This window comes from Saccopteryx leptura, chromosome 8 (assembly GCF_036850995.1).
Source record: "Saccopteryx leptura isolate mSacLep1 chromosome 8, mSacLep1_pri_phased_curated, whole genome shotgun sequence".
Classification (NCBI taxonomy): Eukaryota; Metazoa; Chordata; class Mammalia; order Chiroptera; family Emballonuridae; genus Saccopteryx; species Saccopteryx leptura.
This window is the reverse complement of record NC_089510.1, coordinates 49,977,166-49,998,948: the sequence shown is the minus strand read 5'-3', so window position 1 is coordinate 49,998,948 and position 21,783 is coordinate 49,977,166. Positions and strand designations below refer to the sequence as shown.

General features: G+C 44.8%; 1 protein-coding gene across 1 annotated transcript in view; it reads left to right on the top strand.

Moving 5' to 3' along the window:
- The first annotated feature begins 14,595 nt into the window (after positions 1 to 14,595).
- The window catches only part of HGD (homogentisate 1,2-dioxygenase), a 44,554-nt gene continuing 37,366 nt past the window's right edge, over positions 14,596 to 21,783 (top strand). The window contains exons 1-3 of the mRNA XM_066347390.1: positions 14,596 to 14,784; positions 19,865 to 19,936; positions 20,758 to 20,846. Coding sequence (XP_066203487.1) covers positions 14,770 to 14,784; positions 19,865 to 19,936; positions 20,758 to 20,846 — 176 coding nt within the window. The 5' untranslated portion in view covers positions 14,596 to 14,769. The remainder of the gene's footprint in view (positions 14,785 to 19,864; positions 19,937 to 20,757; positions 20,847 to 21,783) is intronic.

Below are 21,783 nucleotides of genomic sequence, written 5' to 3'. Positions count from 1 at the left end.
AACAGCAGTACCAGAAAAGAAGAACTCTGCAAGAAATTGACAGCTCACTAAATCCTTCACTCTTTGGGTTACAGCTGTCTGCCCTCTGACTGTTTTCTTTGGAAATGGACAGGGTGAAATCTAAGACCCGCACAAAGGCAGAAAGAAAGATTTACAGCCTCTTCAGATTTTATTTTTTTGAAAGAAAATTAACTTCTGAAATGTCTCTTAACTGTAGTCTGTAAACAGAATATTATTCTTTGTGTCAACAATATATTTATGGAAAGAAGTAAAAAGAAGTTCCACAGCAACATACATATTTACATGAATATGAGTTCTTATATTTCATAAGCCAGATTTGGGGGGGGTTGTATATGCATAATTGTTCATTACTTTTTTACCCATCTTTTTTGCTTGTTTAATTCTCTCTTTATATATTCTTAAATATATAAACCTGTTTCCAAAAACTGTAATTTGCTGCCTTATTCAACAATACCTTTTCACCCATATTCTCTATCTGGCTCACCTGTGGGTCTCAGCACTCCTGATTTTGCTCCATATTAAAATGTAATATTAAATACATAGTTTCAGCTTCTCACTTTAAAACTAGGGGAAAAACAATAAATTCACTCCGTTTTAATTAAATTTCAGAAGTACTTTGGAAATCAAGGTATGCCGGAAGAGGAGGACAGAATAAGAATGGTAGGGAGCTTCTAGTAAAGCAGTCTTCAGAACTTGGAAAGGGGTGGTTAAAGCACTTTTCATCAGCTAGAATGTTCTCCACTCTTTCTTCGCATCCTCCCCCACAAGACTTAGTCCTGGTTTCTCTTCTGACAGAAAGGAGAGCTATGCAAATCAGGATCTGTATGTGAAATTTGTCACAAGTGTGTGTTGTGACAGGCCGTGCAGTTAGGAAGAAACCAAATGAATACATAAAGTCCTAAACCAGCTAAAGCTCTTTGTATTCCTCCTTTAACAAATAACTCAGTACCTCTTTCCTTACCCCTCTTTCTTCTTCAATTAAAAAAAAAATCTATCCCGGTTGTTTTATATTCTCTTTAGGGTCGACCTTGAAAAACTGTCATTATTCCTCAACTCCATTTCTTTTTGCTGTCAGGCTTGACACTGTGAATTATAGCTTTCTAATAAAAATATAACTTTTAATAATCTAAGTTTGTTGCAAGTATTAGTAGCAACAAAATAAGATTGTTTGCCAAAATGAGTGTTATTAGCCAGAGTTCTTCAAAAAGAATGTTTTGTTTTGTTTTGTTTTAATTTTTTTATAGGGACAGAGAGAGAGTCAGATAGAGGGATAGACAGGGACAGACAGGAATGGAGAGAGATGAGAAGCATCAATCATCAGTTTTACGTTGCGACACCATAGTTGTTCATTGATTGCTTTCTCATATGTGCCATGACCGCGGGCCTTCAGCAGACTGAGTAACCCCCCGCTCGAGCCAGCGACCTTGGGTCCAAGCTGGTGAGCTTTTTGCTCAAACCAGATGAGCCCACACTCAACCTCGGGGTCTCGAACCTGGGTCCTTTCGCATCCCAGTCCGACACTCCATCCACTGCGCCACCGCCTGGTCAGGCCAAAAAGAATGTTTTGAAGTATAATTTTTGTTGAGACTTCCTTAGACCTGCTCATAAAAATTACTTTTAAATATTAAAAAAGTGTAAAGACCAAAATACTTCCTAAAAAGTGTTAATTCAATCTTTAATTTTCATGCTTTCTGATGGAACATGTTGCTAGCAATGGAGAACATTGGTTTTTTTTGGTTGTGATTTAGCGGCCAAGCCAACGTCCTTACTCATTGTGGAGGCAACCAGATGTGCAGGCATGTGGCCTCGTCATCTGTCCCTCGGGTGGCAGGACCCATAGTTGGGAAGGATTTGGGTTGATCTAAGAATGCCTAAAAGGTTTGGTCCATATCAGCTTTATCTTCGGTTCTCAGAAGTCCCTGAAATTGAAACCTCCATGATATAATCCAAGGGCCTGACTGACATTGCTGCTTTTCTGTCCGTTCTGAAAGTGGAGTATGTGCGCCGACCCACTGGACTGAAACGAAGAGCTTCTAACTGCTGCTGAAATCAGAGCATCTGAGTCTTCATTTCAATAGTGTGGGCTATAGCTCCCAACCTAGAGAGGGCCTTGTATGGGTGTTTAGTAAACGTTCGTTTAATTGAAAATTTTAAAGCACAGATAGCATCTATTTGAAGAAGAAGAAAGGTCTAGCAGGATGTCTGCATTGATTTAATATCTGTTTAAATTCAAAGGAGGACATTGTTTTTGAAGAAAGAGAAGGAAGTAAAAAATGTATCTCTCCGTAATCCCAGGCCTGAGTGAAATCCCTGGTAGGAGAGGAAGGGTCTCAGGAAACCCAGCGCTGGGAGAGCCCTGAGCCTCCAGTGTTCCACAGCAGGCCTGATGCACGGGTGGAGCTGCAGCCTGCCAGGGCTGCTCCGGAGAGCGGGACAGGGCTCTGACTTCCAGTTACAATTAATCAGCACCTCCCTTGAAGGACTCAAAGCAATGGCTTCCAAGTTCAAAAGTGCATAAGAATCCTCTTTAAAATGCATATTCCAGTACTTATCTGACCCCCTCTCCCAATTCTGTGCACATGGAGTAGGACCAGGATTTTGTATAGTTGACCCTTAACACAGATATGAACTGTATGGGTCCACTTACACATGGATTTTGTTTTCAACCAACAGTACCACATTATTGTCTCAGCAGTCCAACGCTAAGCTTTACCAAGGTCATCAATAAGTAATAGTGAAGAATGAAACCCCCAAAGTCCAACAAAGGTGTAAAATCTTGCACAGTGTCATCAAGTACATCATCAGGTAATCTATCGGTTCCATCTCTGTCTTGGAGACATCCGTCCTGGAGTCCTCCATCCTCTGGAGTGACGGCTCTGTAAGCCTGTCACACCCTCCTTTACTTGACCCTGTAACAATCCCCAGCTTTGTGGATGTCAGGCTTTCCCCTGTCTTGGTGTGGATCAGTGGTCTTCCAACTGGGTGAGTTCACATACCCTCTCCAGGAGCAACATGGGTGCAGACAGATTTACAGGAACCATTTGCCAGGTCATTAATTCCCCTCTGTATTTTAAAATCGAAATGCTTATGATTGCAGCTCAATGCTAGTTCTTATTTATTTTTTTTTTTTTTTTTTTGTATTTTTCTGAAGCTGGAAATGGGGAGAGACAGTCAGACAGACTCCCGCATGCGCCCAACCGGGATCCACCCGGCACACCCACCAGGGGCGATGCTCTGCCCACCAGGGGCGATGCTCTGCCCCTCCAGGGCGTCGCTCTGCCGTGACCAGAGCCACTCTAGCGCCTGAGGCAGAGGCCAAGGAGCCATCCCCAGCGCCCGGGCCATCTTTGCTCCAATGGAGCCTTGGCTGCGGGAGAGGAAGAGAGAGACAGAGAGGAAGGAGGGGGGCGGTGGAGAAGCAAATGAGCGCTTCTCCTATGTGCCCTGGCCGGGAATTGAACCCGGGTCCCCCGCACGCCAGGCCGACGCTCTACCGCTGAGCCAACCGGCCAGGGCGCTAGTTCTTATTTTCTACCTCTACTTTCACAATCATTCTTTTCCCACCAGAGAAAAGGAACATCTTACTATTAGTACAATAGGAACCTGGTGTAATGCCCCAAGTTGTAATTATCTTCAGGATGCCAACAAAAGGACAATACTGAATATTGGTTTCACTTAAGGACTTTTTTCCACTTCTTACAGTTATTATTTTTTTTTTAAGTTTATTCATTGATTTTAGAGAGAGAAAGGAAGGGAAGGAGAGAGAGAGATCAATTTGTTGTTCCACCTACCATACATTCATTGCTTGATTCCTGTATGTGCCCTGACCGGAGATCAACCCGCAGCCTTGGTGTGTGGAGACGACACTAAGCAACTGTGCTACTTCTTACAGTTATTTTTGAAAATGCAGAGTTCTTAAGGAAAAATTTCTGAGAACAAAGCAAAGAGCTTTATAAGAAATATACAAGGCTGTGACACATTCTTTCATGGCATGGCTTTTTGCTTGGTCTATCAAAATATAAAAATAACATTTTTATCAAATATACTTATACAGACAAAGGTGTATAATATTAAAATTCTTATTTTCCCAACCCTTTCTGAGTAAATGAATTAGAGACAAAACATCTTAAATGAAAAAGGTAACATTTAAAGTCAGTGATTCCAATAGGTAGGTAACCAAGCCTTTTCCAATCAGGTTTCCAATTATTTCTTTGCAACAAAATTAAAGAAGAACCTTACTGAGTTGTTGATAGGTCATTAAAAATAATGTTTAGGCCCTGGCCGGTTGGCTCAGTGGTAGAGCGTTGGCCTGGCGTGCAGGAGTCCCGGGTTCGATTCCCTGCCAGGGCACACAGGAGAAGCACCCATCTGCTTCTCCACCCCTCCCCCTCTCCTTCCTCTCTGTCTCTCTCTTCCCCTCCCCAGCGAGGCTCAGTTGGAGCAAAGATGGCCCGGGCGGTGGGGATGGCTCTGTGGCCTCTGCCTCAGGAGCTAGAATGGCTCTGGTCGCAACAGAGCGGTGCCCCAGAGGGGCAAAGCATCGCCCCCTGGTGGGCGTGCCGGGTGGATCCTGGTCGGGTGCATGCGGGAGTCTGTCTGACTGCCTCCCCGTTTCCAGCTTTGGAAAAATGAAAAAAATAAAAATAAAAAAAGTAATGTTTAATGAGAACATTGTGTATTTATTAGTATTTAATTCAGGAGGAGAAATGAGTGATACCATAGCAAAATTCCTTCCAGACATAGCTACTATTTTTGTGAACAAATTTGCTCAGTGCTTGTGTCTGTGAAACCAAAAAATAAGATTAAATAATGCTGAATCCTGTCTCATTCTAAAAATAAGCAATTATTAATTTATGGATATATGAATTCATGGGGGAAGGGAGCAATCCACCTCATTAAAAGAAGGGTTTCCAGAAAGACTTTACCTTTTATATTTAATAATTATTTATGAAAATGCATAGTATTTATGAGCCACTGTCCTAGAGAAGAGTCCTCCAGTCTCTGGTCTGGGGGGTAAAACACTTGCTGGTAGCATTCTGGAAGTTCACTGGGAAAAGGAGGCTGGGGATTTCATCACTACTTGTTATACTTGGTGTTGGTCCTAGTGCCTAGTCCCTGGGGTTTGTAAGTCTGAAGCTTTTCTGACCTTTCTTCCAGAGTTTCTGTGGAGAGTAAACCTATCTTGTACTAGAATCTAGGAGAAGTACATAGCTGGTATCTCTAATTCCTGGTCCTTTTCAAATTCTTCACCTCACATGTTCCCATGGCCGTTCACTGAATCCATCTTCCTTTGCCTGGTTTTTAGCATCCTTGTTCTTTTTGCCCACCACTTTGATATTGTGTCTGTTCTGTCCACTTTGCCCCTACATATAACCTGCTCCATCTACTGAGTGTCTTTGAATGCTGAAAGACATATCCAGCCAAGGTCCCCTTATTCCTCCACTTCAAATGTCGGCCATAATTTCCTCTTCCTGGAAGCCTTCCCCCACTGGACCCTCTCCACTCTCCACTCCAGTCACACTGCCCTAAACATAGTTCTTTGAATGCAGTGCACTCCCCCCTCTCTGTCTTCGCACATACTCTTCCCGCTGCTCAGTGCCCTATCCAACTCTTACTCTACGTGACTTGGCTCAGGCACCATCATTTTGGGAAGCTTTCCCTGCCCTGCTTGTCAAGAGTAGATGGCCCCTTGATCCCTCACATAACACCCTGGGCTTGTGCTGTCTCAGCACATGTGGCAATCTGATGTAATGGCCCATTTATTGATCACTTGTCACCAGTGTGCCGCCTTGCTAGAGGACAGGACTGAGTCTAGTCCTCTTTGTATTCCCCACATCTCACAGGATCTGGCACACAGCAGGCCCTCAATGGTTGCGAAATGAATGAGTGTGTAATTACATTAAGACGGAAAGCCAGTCAGAACTCTCTGTCCCTGTGTTTTTTTTATTCTCATATTCCCCTGGTTGTATATAGCTTAGTACCTGGCACCAGTAGTTACAAAGCAATTACTTGTTTTATTAAATCATTGCTACAAAATCAGAAAGGGACAAAAAATAGTTAACCCACTTTGGAGAAATCTCTCCAAGTTTGGTGATAAGTTTATTTAATTGTGTTTTCAGGCCCCTCAAAGTAATTTTCGCCCAGTCAAGGGTCTGTTACCACTCTCTTCAGGAAATCTCTCACACCTTGGGAAGAACCAAAACACCTCTTCCATCTGCCTTCCACACCGATTCAATGGAAAGAGCAAAGGAAGTTAATGGAAAAGTAAAGCTTTTTTCCATATGGAAAAGCAGTACAGCTTTTCATTTGTCTGGTACTGGCTCCCATTTATTTTATTTTTCCAACCACCACAGACTAACTTTTAGGATAAACAGAGATTCAAGATCCAATGTATTCATAGACTCAGTTGCAAAAAATACTTTTCTTTAATTCATTTTTCACTTTTGAACTTACATTTTAGTCTGTACACTACAGGAAACATAAAAACTCAGCCATAGTAAAGGTAGGGTCCACATGCCCCTTCCTCCCAGGTTTGCATACAAATTCCAGGAAAGCTCATATAATACGACAATGTCATCTGTCTGTGCTGATACATTCTGAGATGTGCCTGGTCCACAGGTATCAATCCCCATAGTGTACTATCAACCTGTGACTTGTTTCTATCAACATGGCCCCTTTGGTCTGGCTTTCTCTGTATTGACACCTTATACACAGGCACATCATTCTCCTACTGCTACGATATGCTGGAGCCTGGGGACCTCCTCTGGAGGTTGCTTGGATCCAGTCATCTAAAGCAGAGAGTCTAAACTGGCAGCCCATAGCCATTTCAAACCTGCATGCGTGTTCTTTGACATAATTGTAGCAGTTATCTATCACTACTTAACCAAACCACCCTGAAACTTAGTAGTCCAAAAGACACCATTCTGTTGCTCACAATTCTTTGGGTCAGCAATTTGGACTAGGCTGGTGTTTCACCTGCTGGTCTCACCTAGGATCACATGTGTCTGCAGTCATTTGGAGCCAGACTGCCTCATTCACAGGCCTGGCCATTAATGCTGGGCTATTGGCTGAACTTCCCTTTCCACATGGCCTCTCAGTCTCAAGGAGGCTAGCCCAGCTTTGTGTGGTGGTCTCACATAGCAAGAAACAGACAAATCTTTTTTTTTTTTTTAAATATTTTATTTATTTATTTTAGAGAGGAGAGAGAGAGAGAAGGGAGAAGGAGCAGGAAGCATCAACTCTCACATGTGCCTTGACCGGGCAAGCCTAGGGTTTTAAACTGGAGACCTCAGTGTTCTAGGTCAGCGCTTTATCCACTGCACCACCACAGGTCAGGCAGAAACAGACAAATCTTAAGGCACAAGCACTTTACAAAGCTCTGCTTATGTCATGTTTGCTATTAACCAAAGTAAGATTCAAGGAGGTTAAAAAGAAAGACTATCTCCTGGTGGAACAGCAAAGTCGCATTGCAAAGTGGCACGCATCAAGGATGAAAGGGAATTAGAGGCATTTTTGCAATCTTCCACAGTGGTTTTATTCATTCATTCATTCATTCATTCATTCAGTTACCAATATTTAAAAATTGGAGCTTCATATAAAAGTCTTATCTGGAAAAATCACCTGGCCTACTCAATCCATTTACGTTTTCTGCTTGGCCTGTTGCACTTGCTTTGTAATAATAATAAAGCCTGGTTTACAAGATTGCCTTTGTGAAATTAAATGAAGTAATGTCTGTGGAAAAATCTGGCAAGAACACGCATTCGATATATGGTTTCTTCCTTCCTGAATACAATTAACCACAAAGTTGATACCTGACCATGGCCAAGGAGGATAGCCAGGACGAAGGACAAGGGAGTCATGGAAAAAGTGGCTAGAAACTATTCTCTTGGTCTGTTTTCAGAGAAATAAAGGCATTATTTTTTTTTAAAGATTCTTAATTTATAAAAATTTAAGAAGAGGAGCAATAATAGTAAACATGTCAGTTTTCTTTAAACAAGTGCTTTAAACTCTGAACGTTTCACCCAGCTCATCCTTGGGAGGGACCTGTGGAGAGATGTCTAGACCCAGCCCCTGTTTGAAGCAGCTGTGTGTAAACACCTGTGTGAGAGCACAGTTCATTTTCTCACTGATCTCCAGAGAGTGTGACATGGCTATGACTCATGATGACAAAGCAAAATGGCTGCTACTGCTTCTTTGTTCTGCTTTTACTAATTCTGCCATTTTAGCTTCTATAATCCACTTCTGCAAACCTGCTTCTGCGTTGCACATGCCCTGTAACCCCAGCCCACAGTGTGACCTTAAAACCCCAAAGACCCTGCCAGGTGGGGCTCAGACTTTGGAGTGTTAATCTCCTCTGAGACCGCTGGCGTAGTTAACTGGGTCTCCAACTCTCCCAGTGTCTTTTGCCTTTCTGCGTTCCATTCTGCCCTAACATTTGGTTACCTGACAGGGAAGCCAACCACATTGGCCCCTGTGCTACGGGCCCGGCAACAGGAGCCACCAGGCTGCGGGACGTTCCATGTGAACGAGGCTGCGCTACCCAACATCTTGCACGAGACCTCCTCCCCCCACCACCCCCCACGCCCGGACAGTACCTGAACCCAACCAGACTCAACAGAGAGACAGACAAACCTTTTTGGACCTTACAAAGTAAGGTCCCAGGACCAGTCCCACAGTCAGGCCTGTGTCCGGACGGAAGGGGAGCTTGACCACCTCCCACAGTCTCAGGATTGAGACACCAGATAGGAGTGCTCCTGGAAAGGAGTGAAAATGTTATAACTTCCGAGTGCATGTGTGAGTGAGTGAGAACCTATTTGTGGCTCCAAGGCACAAGCTACAGAGTCAGAATGGGCCCTAGCCTGCGGTTCCATGGCGGCATTGTATGACATAGCGGTGACTTGCTTTTCATAGAGGCGACCAGGCTCTGGGCTTATAGGAGTGCACCTTAGCCAAGACGCGCCTACGTTCTCACAAGAGACGCAGCCAAGCAGGCATCTGAGCGGTCCCTGAAGAAGGGGCATCCAATCTCTGTCCATCTTGTGGCACCGGACAAGGGGAGGACTGAGGTGGAAACGGGGTCTGGTCAGGCCAAACCCACCGTCTTGGACTGCATGCACAGGAATTTTAAAAGGGGCTTCTCTGGCAACTATGGTACAAAATTAACCCTGGAAAGCTCTGTACCCTTTGCAGAGTGGCCCACATTTCCGGTTGGGTGGCCCCTGGAAGGCACCCTAGATTTGCCAATGGTTCAGGCAATGTTCCGGGTCATGACAGGCAACCCTGGTCACCCAGGTCAGTTTCCTTATATGTATTTTTGGTTATAAATAGCACAGACTCTGGCCCCGTGGATTCGATTCTGCATTAATAAAAAGGGACAGAGTAGAATCTTTGTAGCCCAAACTCAGTCCCCAGGGGAACCCAGGCAAAAGAAACCCATGTATCAAGGAGACCCCGAAGAGGACCCCACATCTCCACCTTATGTCCCAGCCGCCCCACCAGCACCAGCTACCTTGCCTGAAAGTCCACCACCATGGGTCTCCCCACCACCCGAGCCCAAGCCTGACCAGCCAGACCCAGAACCATCAGGAGATGCCTGCGATTGACCCAACGAACATCTGCCTACCAGATACCTCTCTGGGAGACCCGAAGATCCCAGCAACTAAATACAGATGTCAGCGTCCTGCCGGGAGAGCCCGTCTTATATTATCAACTCTTCACCTCCATGGAACTTTTGAACTGGGAGCACCACACGCTCTCCTATTCTAAGAAGCCTCGGGCTCTCGTAGACCTCCTAGAGTCCATCTTCCAAACTCATCAGCCATCTTGGGACGACTGCTGCCAGCTGCTTCTCACCCTGTCCAACACTGAAAAGTGAAGGCGAATCCTGACCAAAACGCAGAATTGGCTACAAGATCGAGCTCCTGCAGGAACCCTTGATGTGGAGGCATGGACGAAGCCTGCGGCCCCGGACACCAAACCACACTGGGACTTTAACACTGACAGAGGAAGGAAGTACCACAAGGCACTTCTCTGCGGAGTCCAGGCAGGGCTTAAGAAGCCCACCAATATGTCCAAAACCACCTCCGTGACTCAAAACCCTGCTGAGCCTCTCACTGACTATTACCAATGGCTCTGTGAAGCACTCCGAGTTTACACCTCATTCGACCCTGAGACAGCTGAAAATCAACAAATGATCAACACTGCCTTTGTAGCTCAATCCTATCCCGACATCTGCCACAAGCTCCAGAAATAAGAAGGCTTTGCTGGAATGAATGGCACCCTGTTGTTAGAGGTTGACAACAAGTTTTACGTCAACCAGGACCGGGAAGCTCGGGAAGAAGCAGATAAAAGAATGAAACAAAGGCTCTCCCTCTTGGCTACAGCTCTGGGGAACCCTGACCTGATTTAAGAAGCCTGGACCTCCCCGGAAGGGTGGAACCAGGAGAGGCCAGCCCCTGAGACCTGATCAGCATGCATACTGCAAAGAGACCAGACATTAGAAAAATGAATGCCCCAACCGGAAAGCCGGCCCTGCTGCCAAAGCTGCTCAATCAAGAAAAGGAAAATGTCAACCAGAACCAGCAGTCTGTGACTTGATCAGGCTAGCCAGGGTTGGTTCCAACTAGGTAAGACAGGGCTCCATGAAATTAGGCCCCCAGAGCCCAAAAGTAGGGGGCCAGCCAATGACTTTATGGTGGACACAGGAACAGAACACTCATAGTTACCATGCTGGTTGCACCTTTTACTGAATGGGAGGCTACCATAGTTGGAGCCATGGCACTCAAACCGCTTGCCCCTTCTGTGGGTCTCGGGTGTGCCAACTCAGAGGACACCAGGTTGTTCATGAGTTCCTGTATCTGCCTGAATGCCCGATCCTTCTTCTGGGGAGGGACCTGTTGACCAAGCCGGACCCCAAATAGCTTTTACTCCTGAGAAGTCTGCCAACCTGACTCTGGGAGCAAAGGAAACCCTGATAATGTCTGTGACAGTTCCCAGGGAGACTGAGTGGAAACTCCATACTCAAGAGATAAATGAAGAAAACCCTCTCAAACTGCTGGGAGAATTTCCATTGCTCTGGGCCAAGAAAACACCCCCCACCCCTGGACTAGCTAAGGACCACACACCCTGTGGTGGTAGATCTAAAGCCTAGAGTCATCCCAACAAGGCAAAGGTAATACCCAGTGCCCAGGGAAGCTTGGGTCGGGATATAGGCACACATTAAGAGACTCAAAGAAGCTGGGATTCTAGCAGAGTGTCAGTCCCCCTGGAACACTCCTCTACTATCAGTGAAAGAGCCAAATGGAGGGGGGTACTGGCCAGTCCAGGACCTGCGAGTGGTCAATAGAGCAGCTATTCCTCTGCACCCAGCAGTTCCAAACCCCTATACCCTCACAAGTCTTCTTCCCCCGGGAGCGAGCTGGTTCATCTGTCTGGACTTTAAGGACACCTTCTTCTGCCTACAATTGGCCCCAAAGAGCCAGCCTCTATTAGCATTCAAATGGAAAGAACCTCACATGGGCAGGAAAGTTCAGCTAACCTGGACATGCCTGCCCCAGGGATTCAAGAACTCACCCATCTGCTTGGTGAAGCTTTGGCTGCTGACCTCGTGACCTTTCCAGGGGAAGAACTAAATTGTGCCCTACTTACAATAGGTAGATGATCTCCTCCTGTCCGGGGACTCCCTAGAAGACTGCTGGAGAGGCACAAGAATTCTGCTACAGTTACTGACCAATGCAGAGCATAAAGTATTATATCATGGGAAAAGCCCCAAATATGCCAGCTCTGGATCCGATATCTCAGGTTCATCATCACTGAAGGTCCTTAGGACCCGAGAGGAAGCAAACCATGTACTCAACCCCTAGACCGGACAACAAAAGGAAGGTCTGAGAGTTCCTCGGAGCAGCGGGATTCTGTTGTATCTGGATCCCTGGGTTGTCAGGAAAGGCGAAGCCCCTATATGAAGCTCTCAACAGGCTAGAAGAGAAACCCATAGACTAGTGCAAAAGAAAGGAGATGGCATACCAGGAACTAAAGAGACTGCTCACTAGTGCCCTGGCGCTAGGGACTGCCGGATGTAAGTCGTGAATTCAATCTCTTCGTCTGCGAGAAAGACCATGTAGTACTCGGGGTCCTCACTCAGACTGTCGGGCCATGGCTGAGACCACTGCCGATCTGTCTAAACAGCTTGACCCAGTGGCCGCCAGGTGGCTCCCTTACCTCCAGGCATAAGCCGCCATGGTGACACTTGTCAGAGATGCTGACAAGCTTACCTTAGGCCAGAACATCCATGTAGAAGTCCCTCATGCGGGTGACAACCCTGATGAATAGCTGGGAGTCCCAGTGGCTCATCAATGCCAGGATGGCCCACTACCAGAGACGATTGTGTGAAAACCCGTGGGTGACACTAGAAACAGTATGCGCACTGACCCCAGCCACATTCTTCCCCACGGAGGCCGGACTGCCAGATCATGACTGTGAAGAAACCACAGATGAGGGCTACTCAAACTGACCTGACTTGACAGACACCCTCTCCTTATTGAACCTGAACCAGAACTGTTCACATATGGGAGTAGCTTCATCCAAATGGGGAATGGAAAGCTGGATATGCAGTGACCACCTGGGACTGGGTCATCGAGGCAGAAGTATTACCACAGGGATGGTCCGCTCAAAGAGCAGAACTATGAGTGCTAATCCAAGCACTATGATATTCAGAGGGGAAGAAGGTCAACATCTTCACTGACTCTAAATATGCCTTCGCAATTCTACGTGTGCATGGGCGATTTATAAGGGAAGAGGACTACTTATGGCCAGGGGTAAAGAAATCAAACACAAAGAAGAAATTCTTCAACTACTGGAAGCAGTGTGGAAACCCAAAAGAGTAGCAGTCAGACACTGCAAAGGACATCAAAAAGGAACCAAAACAAAACAAAAATAACAAACAAACAAAAACAGGAACCGACTCAATAAGCTTTGGGAAACCGTTTCACTGACCAAGCGGAAAAGAGGGCTTCCCCTTGTGTCAGCCATTGTTCAGGCAAAAGCAAAAGTATTAAAAGTCAACTGGAAGCTACATGCTGCATACCAGCCTTAGAGCTCAGGGAAGTTGAACACATGAATCAAACCCTAAAAACCACCCTAGCTAAGTTCTGCCAGGAGACAGGCCTCCCATGGGTAGACATGCTACCCCTCTCCTTCCTGCGGCTGTGACGCACTCCTGGACCCACAGGACCCTCCCCATTTGAGATTTTATATGGGAGGCCCCCACTCATCATTAATAAGCTAAAAGGAGACCCCTGCCAGGTAGGAGAATTAAGCCTCTCGACCCAACTCCAGATGCTAGGCAAAATGTTCCATAAGATAGCCCGGGATGTTCTAGAGAGGGCCCCATTCCCCTGGGAAACTGGACCCACCCCTCTTGACCCGGGGACTTAGTATGGGTAAAGGATTAGAAAAAGAAACCACTCCCACCTGTTTGGACTGGCCCACATATAGCTGTCTTCGCTACTCAGATTGCCATTAAAATTGCAGTTACGGCACCCTGGATTCACCATACCCAAGTCAAAAACACCAACAATGAGGACCCACCAGAGACCTAGGCTGCACACAGTGACCCCACAAAGTTGTTACAGGTGACACTGCGAAGGACCACGGAGGCCAAGGAGCAACCAGGACTGTAATGAGCTGCCAGCTGCCGTTCCTGATCATCGTTGGGATCCTGACTCTACTTCTGGGCATAGGGCTAGCTACAAGTGCTCTAGCGGATTGGTGTCGATTAGAGAGACTGTTATTAATAGTCACTTACATACTAATGGTAGGATGTGTTGTTACTATAAACTCTTTTGGAAATTTTCTGTTAAAACAACTCCTTACAAAATCCTAATCAAACTCATGCTAGTAAGCCTTACCCTGCCCCTAAGTGCCCCCACGCCTTCATGTCCTAATGAGTGTTTTTTCAGACATGTATAATGATGCCCCATGGAATAATAGAACATCAAAGGGGGGAATGACATGGCTATGACTCCATAATGACAAAGCAAAACACCTCACCTTAATATGGCTGCTACTGCTTCTTTGTTCTGCTTTTACTAATTCCACCATTTTAGCTTCTGTAAACCCGCTTCCGCACTCCTCAAACCCTATAACCCCCTCCCACCGTGTGACCTTAAAACCCCAAAGACCCCACCAGGCGGGGCTCAGGCTTTGGAGTATTAACCACCTCTGAGACCGCTGGCATAATAAACTGGTTCTCCAACGCTCCCAGCGTCGTTTGGCTTTCTGCGTTCCATTCTGCCATAACACGCGAACACTCTGCCCTATCCCTCCTGGCCCGAGTCAGGGCCGACTAGAGAAGTCTCTGCCGTACCCACAGACACCAACTGTACAGTTCCTTTCCTAGAGAGGTTTAAATTCTCTGCCTTTAGTAATAAGCCTTCTTTTAACTGGAACAAGTAATTAACCAATCCTCAGGTGAAGAGGAGACAGGCCTCTGAAAACTCTTCCAGAAACAGCCGGGTCAGTAAACAGAGGCAATTGTGTAAGCAATTAGTTAAAATATGCAGGCTGGACTTTATCCCCACTTTTTCAGTTAGGCAACTCCTGAGGCTACTTTGAGGGACGTGCTGACCAGTGACTTCAGCGAAGTAATAAGAACATTCAGAGAGTGGTTTGAAGAAGAAACAGAAGCATTCTGGCTTCACACTGTGTCTGGGCTTGGGTTTCCTGAAGTCACCGCGCCTGCAGTGGAAGGAAATGGCCTCATTGAAGGTAAGAAGCCATCTGGCAAGTTTGCTGTGGCTTCTTCAGCCAGAACTTACAGAAGCTTCTGAGAATTCCACAGCATCAGTTAGAAAGGACTGAGGCCCTGGTCCAAGCCCGTCTTCAGAGGCTTCACTAAGGTGTCCATAGGCACAGCTGGAGCTGGGAGGTGGGAGGGGGGCTGTGTGGGAGAGGTGATTTAAAAAGAGAGACATGAAGCTCTTATTGTCCATCTCTTGCTTTTGCTCATTTCAAATATTATCTTGGGAAGCTGTAGATATCAAAAGGGCTCCCTCCTACCATGGGCAGACACATTTCCCACTGTGTATTTTCCCCAGTCCCCCACTCTCCAATGCCTTCCTGTTGCTGTACCTTCTTGGACTGCCTCTAGCTGACCCATTAGATATGTTTAATCAACTCAGTTATTCTGAGGCCCACGAGCAGCCCTTGACCAGTAGAATTCTTACCACTTCCTCTAGGAAATAATTCCTTTACATTATTTAATGTGCAATTTAAAAATATGTATGAGTTATGTACAAAGGCATTGCAAATGCACAGAGCCCTGCATGTTCTGGGTCTAAGAGTGTTTCAGCTAACTTTGAATTGCCACAGGGACAGTCGAGTTGAGGTCCCCAGGAGGAGGTTGGATGTCTGGGTCTGGATCTCAGGGGAGTGGGTAAGGCTAGGAGAATAGAGTTGGGAAGTCATCATATCAAAGGTGTAACTGAAGACTTGGAAGAGGGAGGGTACAAAAAAAAATTGTGTTTCCTGATGAAAATCCTATGAGGCAGTTCAGCAGGGGTTGGAAACAACTTTACCATTTATAAATAAATTATATTTAAAATCCTATACTGCTGAAATTTTTAAGCAACTTATTATGCACAGAGCCAGCACACCAATGTAAATTGCATGCTGGTCTTTGTTCTCAGCTTCAAAGGCACTCTTCCCAGCCTGCTGTCTCATCTCCACGAGAAAAGGTCAACTCTAGAGATCAGCAATCTAAACACAGAAAGCCAGATTGCATCATCCTAATCAATAAGCATCATATGTTAAAAAGATTTTTTTTTCTCAGCTTTTATTTCTCCATTTTAATAGATATGCCAACACAAAGCCTCAGATGAAATCACATTTACATATAAGCACAACTGAGGGAAAAAATTCAAAAATAAAACAATAAAATTAAATTTAAATAGACCACCCTGTGTTCTTAAATTGCTTCTACAAGTCTTGACTTCCACATTTCTAAAATAAAGAGCTCTTTAACATGAAGACTTTGGGCCCCACCAGCAAGTTTTGTTTTATTTTTTTAATTTTTTTATTTAGTGATTTGAGAGAGAGAGAGAAGAGGGAAGAGTGCAAGAGAGAGAGACAGAGAGAAAGAGAAACATCCATTCACTAGTTTTTCCACTTATTTATTCATTCATTGGATGTATGTTCCCTGACCAGAATCCAACCTGGAGCCTTTGTATATGAGCACGAGGCTCCAACGGAGCTACCTGGCCAGGGCACCACCAAGTAGTTTGATGCACACTGAAGATAGAGAGAGGGGCCACAGCTCAAGGAATGTGGGAAGTGTCTGGAAGCTGGAAAAGTCAGACAAAGGGATTTTTACCTTGAGTCCCCAAAAAGAGGCAGCCTTGCCAACACCTTGACGTAGCCCATTGAGACTGATTTCAGAGTTCTGACCTGGAGAACTGTAAGAGAATAAATGTGTAGTTTTAAGCCAATAAATTTGTGGTCATTTTTTATAGCAGAAACAAGAATGAATATAATAACCATGTAGACCAGTGGGACCTGTCTTCAGCTAATCATTAGAATCAGCCCCGAAGTTTGTTAAATGCAGCCCCTGACCACCAACACTCCAACATGTGCCTCCATCACATCGCCTCTTTTCTGTAATCAGGTCTCCCTCCACCTCCCTCTAGGAAAGACACTTGCGATCACATTTAGGGCACACCCAAAAAAATCTTGGCTTTTTCCCCATCCTAAGATCCTTAACTTAATCACATCTGCAATATAAGATCTGCAAAGATCATATCTCTTTTGTATATAAGGTAACACGAGTTCTAGGGCAGGGATTAAGGTATAAATATCTTTCGAGGGTTGTTTGCAGCCTGCCGCACAAAATAACCTGTCGGTTCCTCTCACCATCTATAGTCTGTGTTCCCAACAAGGTGAGTTAGAAATACTGAACATGTAGCTCCATCTCCACCCTGACTTCTCTCTCTCTGCTTCATGCCCAGTAAAAGGAAGTGAGGGGCACCATCTGCTCATCCCGTCAGGGTGTTTACCCAGGATCAGGGCCGGTAGAAAGCACCTCATAAAACTACTCTTGACAAATAAATCATATCCTGGGGACCAGGCCTGAATTAAAAAGCTGTATGCTAGGGAGCTCCCAAAGAACTGATGGTACTGAAGTTACGGGGAGCTCAGCCATTGACTCTTTTATTTTAAAAAGATGCACATAATTCTCTTGGAAAGAAATGAAATCATATTTTTATGTTGGATAAAATTATTCAGACATCTGGACTGAAGAAAACATACAAACACACTTGCTAAATTTTAGACTTTTTCTGTGTAAGGAATATTTGTACATAGTCACTGGAATCAGCTGGAATTGAAGGCTTGGATTTTCACAGCAGATAAGAGTTCGGATTTCATCCTTGATCCCAAAACCTTGGGAAAGCAGCTGCAGACAACTGCTTCCTTAATTCAGTACCTTCAGCAGTGAGGGACGTGGAATTTTAAAGCACTGAAACAATCATCTGCAATGTTTCCATCAGAGGATTAGGAAAACCAACTGATTTGATAGCGACTCAGCAGTTTCCGCCCGCCTCTTCAGCCAGGGCACCACAGCGGATTCAGAACTCAGGCCTCTCTGGGAGCTGGGTGGCTTCCTTCCAGACCACAAACTGTTCTTTCTACTTTCTTTTCCATTTTTTTTTTAAAGCAATCTGAAGCAAATGCCTCAGAACTCCATATACTGTCTTTTCCATTGTTCTGAACATATGGAACCAAGGCCGGCAGTCTGCTCTGAGGCCGGCAGTTGCAAAGAAATGGGAAGACTGATGAGTAACCAGCCCACACCCGCCAGAGATATCAGCTGCCTTCCTCAGCACTCACACCTTCCCGCCTCTAACAGAGAGCAACAATGAGCCGGTTGAACAGAGTAAAGGCACTGTAATAACCTTCGGTGGCTTCAGTCACAGATTGGTCTAAAATTCCATTTCACGGAATTAGTGGTCATTATGATTTCTCAGCAGCTCATCTTTAATCCGGTCGATAGTGAGCACGAGGTTCAGTTACAAAAAAAGAAAATTGCGCTCAGTGGAGTCAGAATGCTGGGTGGTCTCTGCCATTTCCCCAAAGAAATCATTCCAAACTGCGTGCTACTGCTGTTAACCAATCTGTATGTAAGAGAACGCGATGTTTTTAGGTGTTCCAATATACAAAAAAAAAAAAATGTGTCTGGAGGCAAAAAGAAGAATTTCACTTCCATTGCTTTCTAGGTCATGACATTTCACACTTGATATTCCTTCCAAACATAGACCGCTGTTGGCCTGATCATTGCTCACTCACACAGGCACGTGGCATCAAGCTCATCTGTCTCCATGCTGCCAACTCTGGAGGGCTTACCTTCCACCCACTTACATCCTTCTTATATCTCTTAAAAGACGTGCTCAGACGGTGGCATTTCACTCCCTAAGCAGGGCTGTACTTTCATTCTAGGCTAAAATTAAGCGCATTTATTAGAAACAGCTGTGGGAGGAAATGACCATTTGTTTTGATGTTTAAGTTAGAAAAAAAGGGGGTTCTAACCGCACTTACAACAGTATACATATACTCCTATGAGGATAGGATCTAAGTGGCACCTAAATCAAACACTACATCTCTAATGCTGGTGGCCGAGGCCAGGCAGGTTCACATTGGATTCTGGGCAGACGGTAGAGAAACTGCAGGGCTGGAAAGCTTTGGGCCATACCCATTTATTGGAGGCTTGCAAAGACAGGGGAGCAAATAAACAACAAAAGAGAAAGAGCTAAGTAAACAAAGGAAAACCTGCTATTCGCAGTAAGGGCAAGGGAGCAAGAAAAACCGCACCTCACGGTGGCAAGAGAGCAATCTGGGAGAGTCGCCGCCCAGGGGAAGCACCATAGCCTTATGTAGGCTATGCACCCGTGTCTTTGCCACATGCTCACGCACTAATCAAGCAAAGTGCTTGCAGCTGGTAAACCCATGAGCAAGCCTAACATGGCTGCCCCACAAGTACCTTCTATAAACCAGGCATAGGGATATAGAGGTACATCAGACTGCCACAGTCTCAGACTTCACGGAGCTTATAAACTAGCAGAGGAGTCAGTGATCAGGAGCCCCCGGGTGTAAGTGTTGTAACAATGAGTTTCATGGGCTCCACACACTTTACTTTGTTGAGAAACCCTCAAACTTCATTTTCTCTGGGTGTAACGTGAGCAAATGGCAAACAGAATGGACTCCATTTTGCCATGGTGGACAGATTCTGCTCTTCTCCTGAAGGCCATCCATTATCTTCAAACTTCATTTTATTTACATATATACTCCATAGATGAGCCAGATCATGTAGCCTTCTAAGTGGAGTGAGGCTAATTTGGAGAGCTCTCTCTCAAGGGTTTGCTGTCAGAATGGATCCACACAGCTCTGTACAGTTGCTTGTTTCAGAGGATGGATAAGGAGTGGAGCTCCCCAAACCCAAGGAGGTTGCAATCTAGGCCCAGCAAGATCTTATTAATCTAGATGAGGTGATGCACGAGCTAGCTATCTCCCCTATCAAGAAATCCTCATGAAACCAGAATTAAAGAACTTGTTCTTGGAGTAGGATAATTAAAAACAAGCCCATAAATTGACTAAGTATAGCAAAGGGTCAAGAGTCTATGTAATATCCAGCATTCTTCTCCCAATTAATTGTCAGTCTTTAAAATTCACACAGGACATATTATCCTTCCTAAATGGTTCATATGCCAACACATAGCAAAGACATTATGTAGACTGTCACTGTTGTAAAATGCTCTTTAAATCCCATTAACTGTGGCCTTTGTGTCTTTGTCACATGCAGTACATTTCTGGATTTGGGAACGAATGTACCTCAGAGGACCCTCGCTGCCCGGGTGCCCTGCCAGAAGGACAGGTATGAGTAAACAGAATTTTAGCTTAGAGAGCTCTGAATTATGGGAATGAATGACTGGTCCTTAGGCAAGTACCTCTACCTACCACAATTCTTATAATTTAGCCTGTGGAGTGTCTAGAGTTTCACAAATCATGAAGACGATTGGCATACAGAACAATGACAATACAAAGATTAAAGTTGGATGGTGGTTATTTTATGGCCATGCACCCAACCCAAAATAGTAAGACTGATTGTAGGACTTTCAAGAGGACCCCCTAATTCCAAGGCTAAGAGAACTTTTTTTAGTTTCCTTGAACAGCATAGGATATGACAATGACGACAAAATAATGAGTTCTAAAAGAAAAATGTATGCACAGATATGTTCACATTAGTGTTGGTTACAATAGTAAAAAATATGGCAAATACTTTTTCCAAAAAATTTGAAGAATTTTTTTATGGTATAAGAAAATGCTCATAATATAGTGTTTCCTCTTTTGAAAAATAGTCCTGATTCCTACAGATCTATACATATCATAAGAGCCCCACTTTAGAGGATAAGAATGGAAGTAAATATGCCAATGTGTCAGCACTGGGTTATTTCTGGATGGTGAAATAATGGGTTATATTTTATAAATTTTCTATAATAAGCATGTATTACTTTTCTAATCAGGACCAAGTCATCTAAAAAGTTATTACAAGAAGAATATGTGGGTTGGGGATGGTCCTATGCAGTGGCCCAGAGTTTCCCCATTCAGGACAGAATCCTCCTGTGAGTTTCTTGGTGTGAATGTGGGAGTGAATTTCAGATTGGAGTGCTGTTATTTGTTGCCTTTTTGTTTTAGAACAATCCTCAAGTTTGTCCCTACAATCTGTATGCTGAGCAGCTCTCAGGATCAGCATTTACTTGTCCACGGAGCACCAATAAGAGAAGGTACGGGAATTAGATTCATTCTGGCCCGCAGACTGTGGGAGCTATGACTGCTCCTTAGTGCTGCCTCCCACAGCTGGGCCACAGCCTCCCACGGCTGCCCAGGATCCTACTTCTCAGAGGCTCGTGACCGGTGGATGAAGCTGAGGGAGCAGCTGCACAGAGCCTGGAAATGCTCGTGTCCAGTTCCATTTCCAAATTGTCAGTTGTACTCAGAGGAAAATGTTCCCAAAAGTCTGGTTTTCTCCTAAGGAATGTCCAATTGAGTTTTGGATTTTGGTTTACTTGTTTGTTTGTTTATGAATAATTAACTCAAAATTATAGAAGATTTAGCAAAACTTCTTCCTCAGATGACTGTTCTTTGCATGAGAAGGTTGGATAATTCAAGCATGGGTAGTTGAAAAGTCGTGTATTACAGCCCCTTGTGGTTTGAATTAATAAGGCTTTTACTCCTTGGAACTTGCCTTTGCTGGAAACCAGCACATTCATTAGCACAATGTGTCGTATTCCATGTTTGCTCTAATCCTACAACTCTAGTCAATAAATTCACTACCTTGATTAACTCCTAAGCGGCATGTTGGATGCAGTTGTTGTGGTGTGAGGAAGCAGTAAGTGTTTTGGTTCAAATATGTAGTGTTTAATTGGAAGAATCTCAGGCCAGGGCACCTGTGAAGATGTCTGCTACTGATACTGAAGATTTGGGGAGGTGGGCAGGTGGTCTTGAACCGCTTAGTGGAAGGGATTGGGTTTATCTCCACAAAGTTCTTCTGAAAAACAATTAAGATAGTCAAGACAGAAACACAATGAACAACACAGATGATGGTTTGTTCCCTAGTAGTTAATCATGCCCACTTTGGAGTCAGGCCCCCTGAGTTTCAATACTGTCTCTTCTCTTTCCAGCTATGTGAACTTGGGCAAGTCATCTACCCTCTCAGAGCCT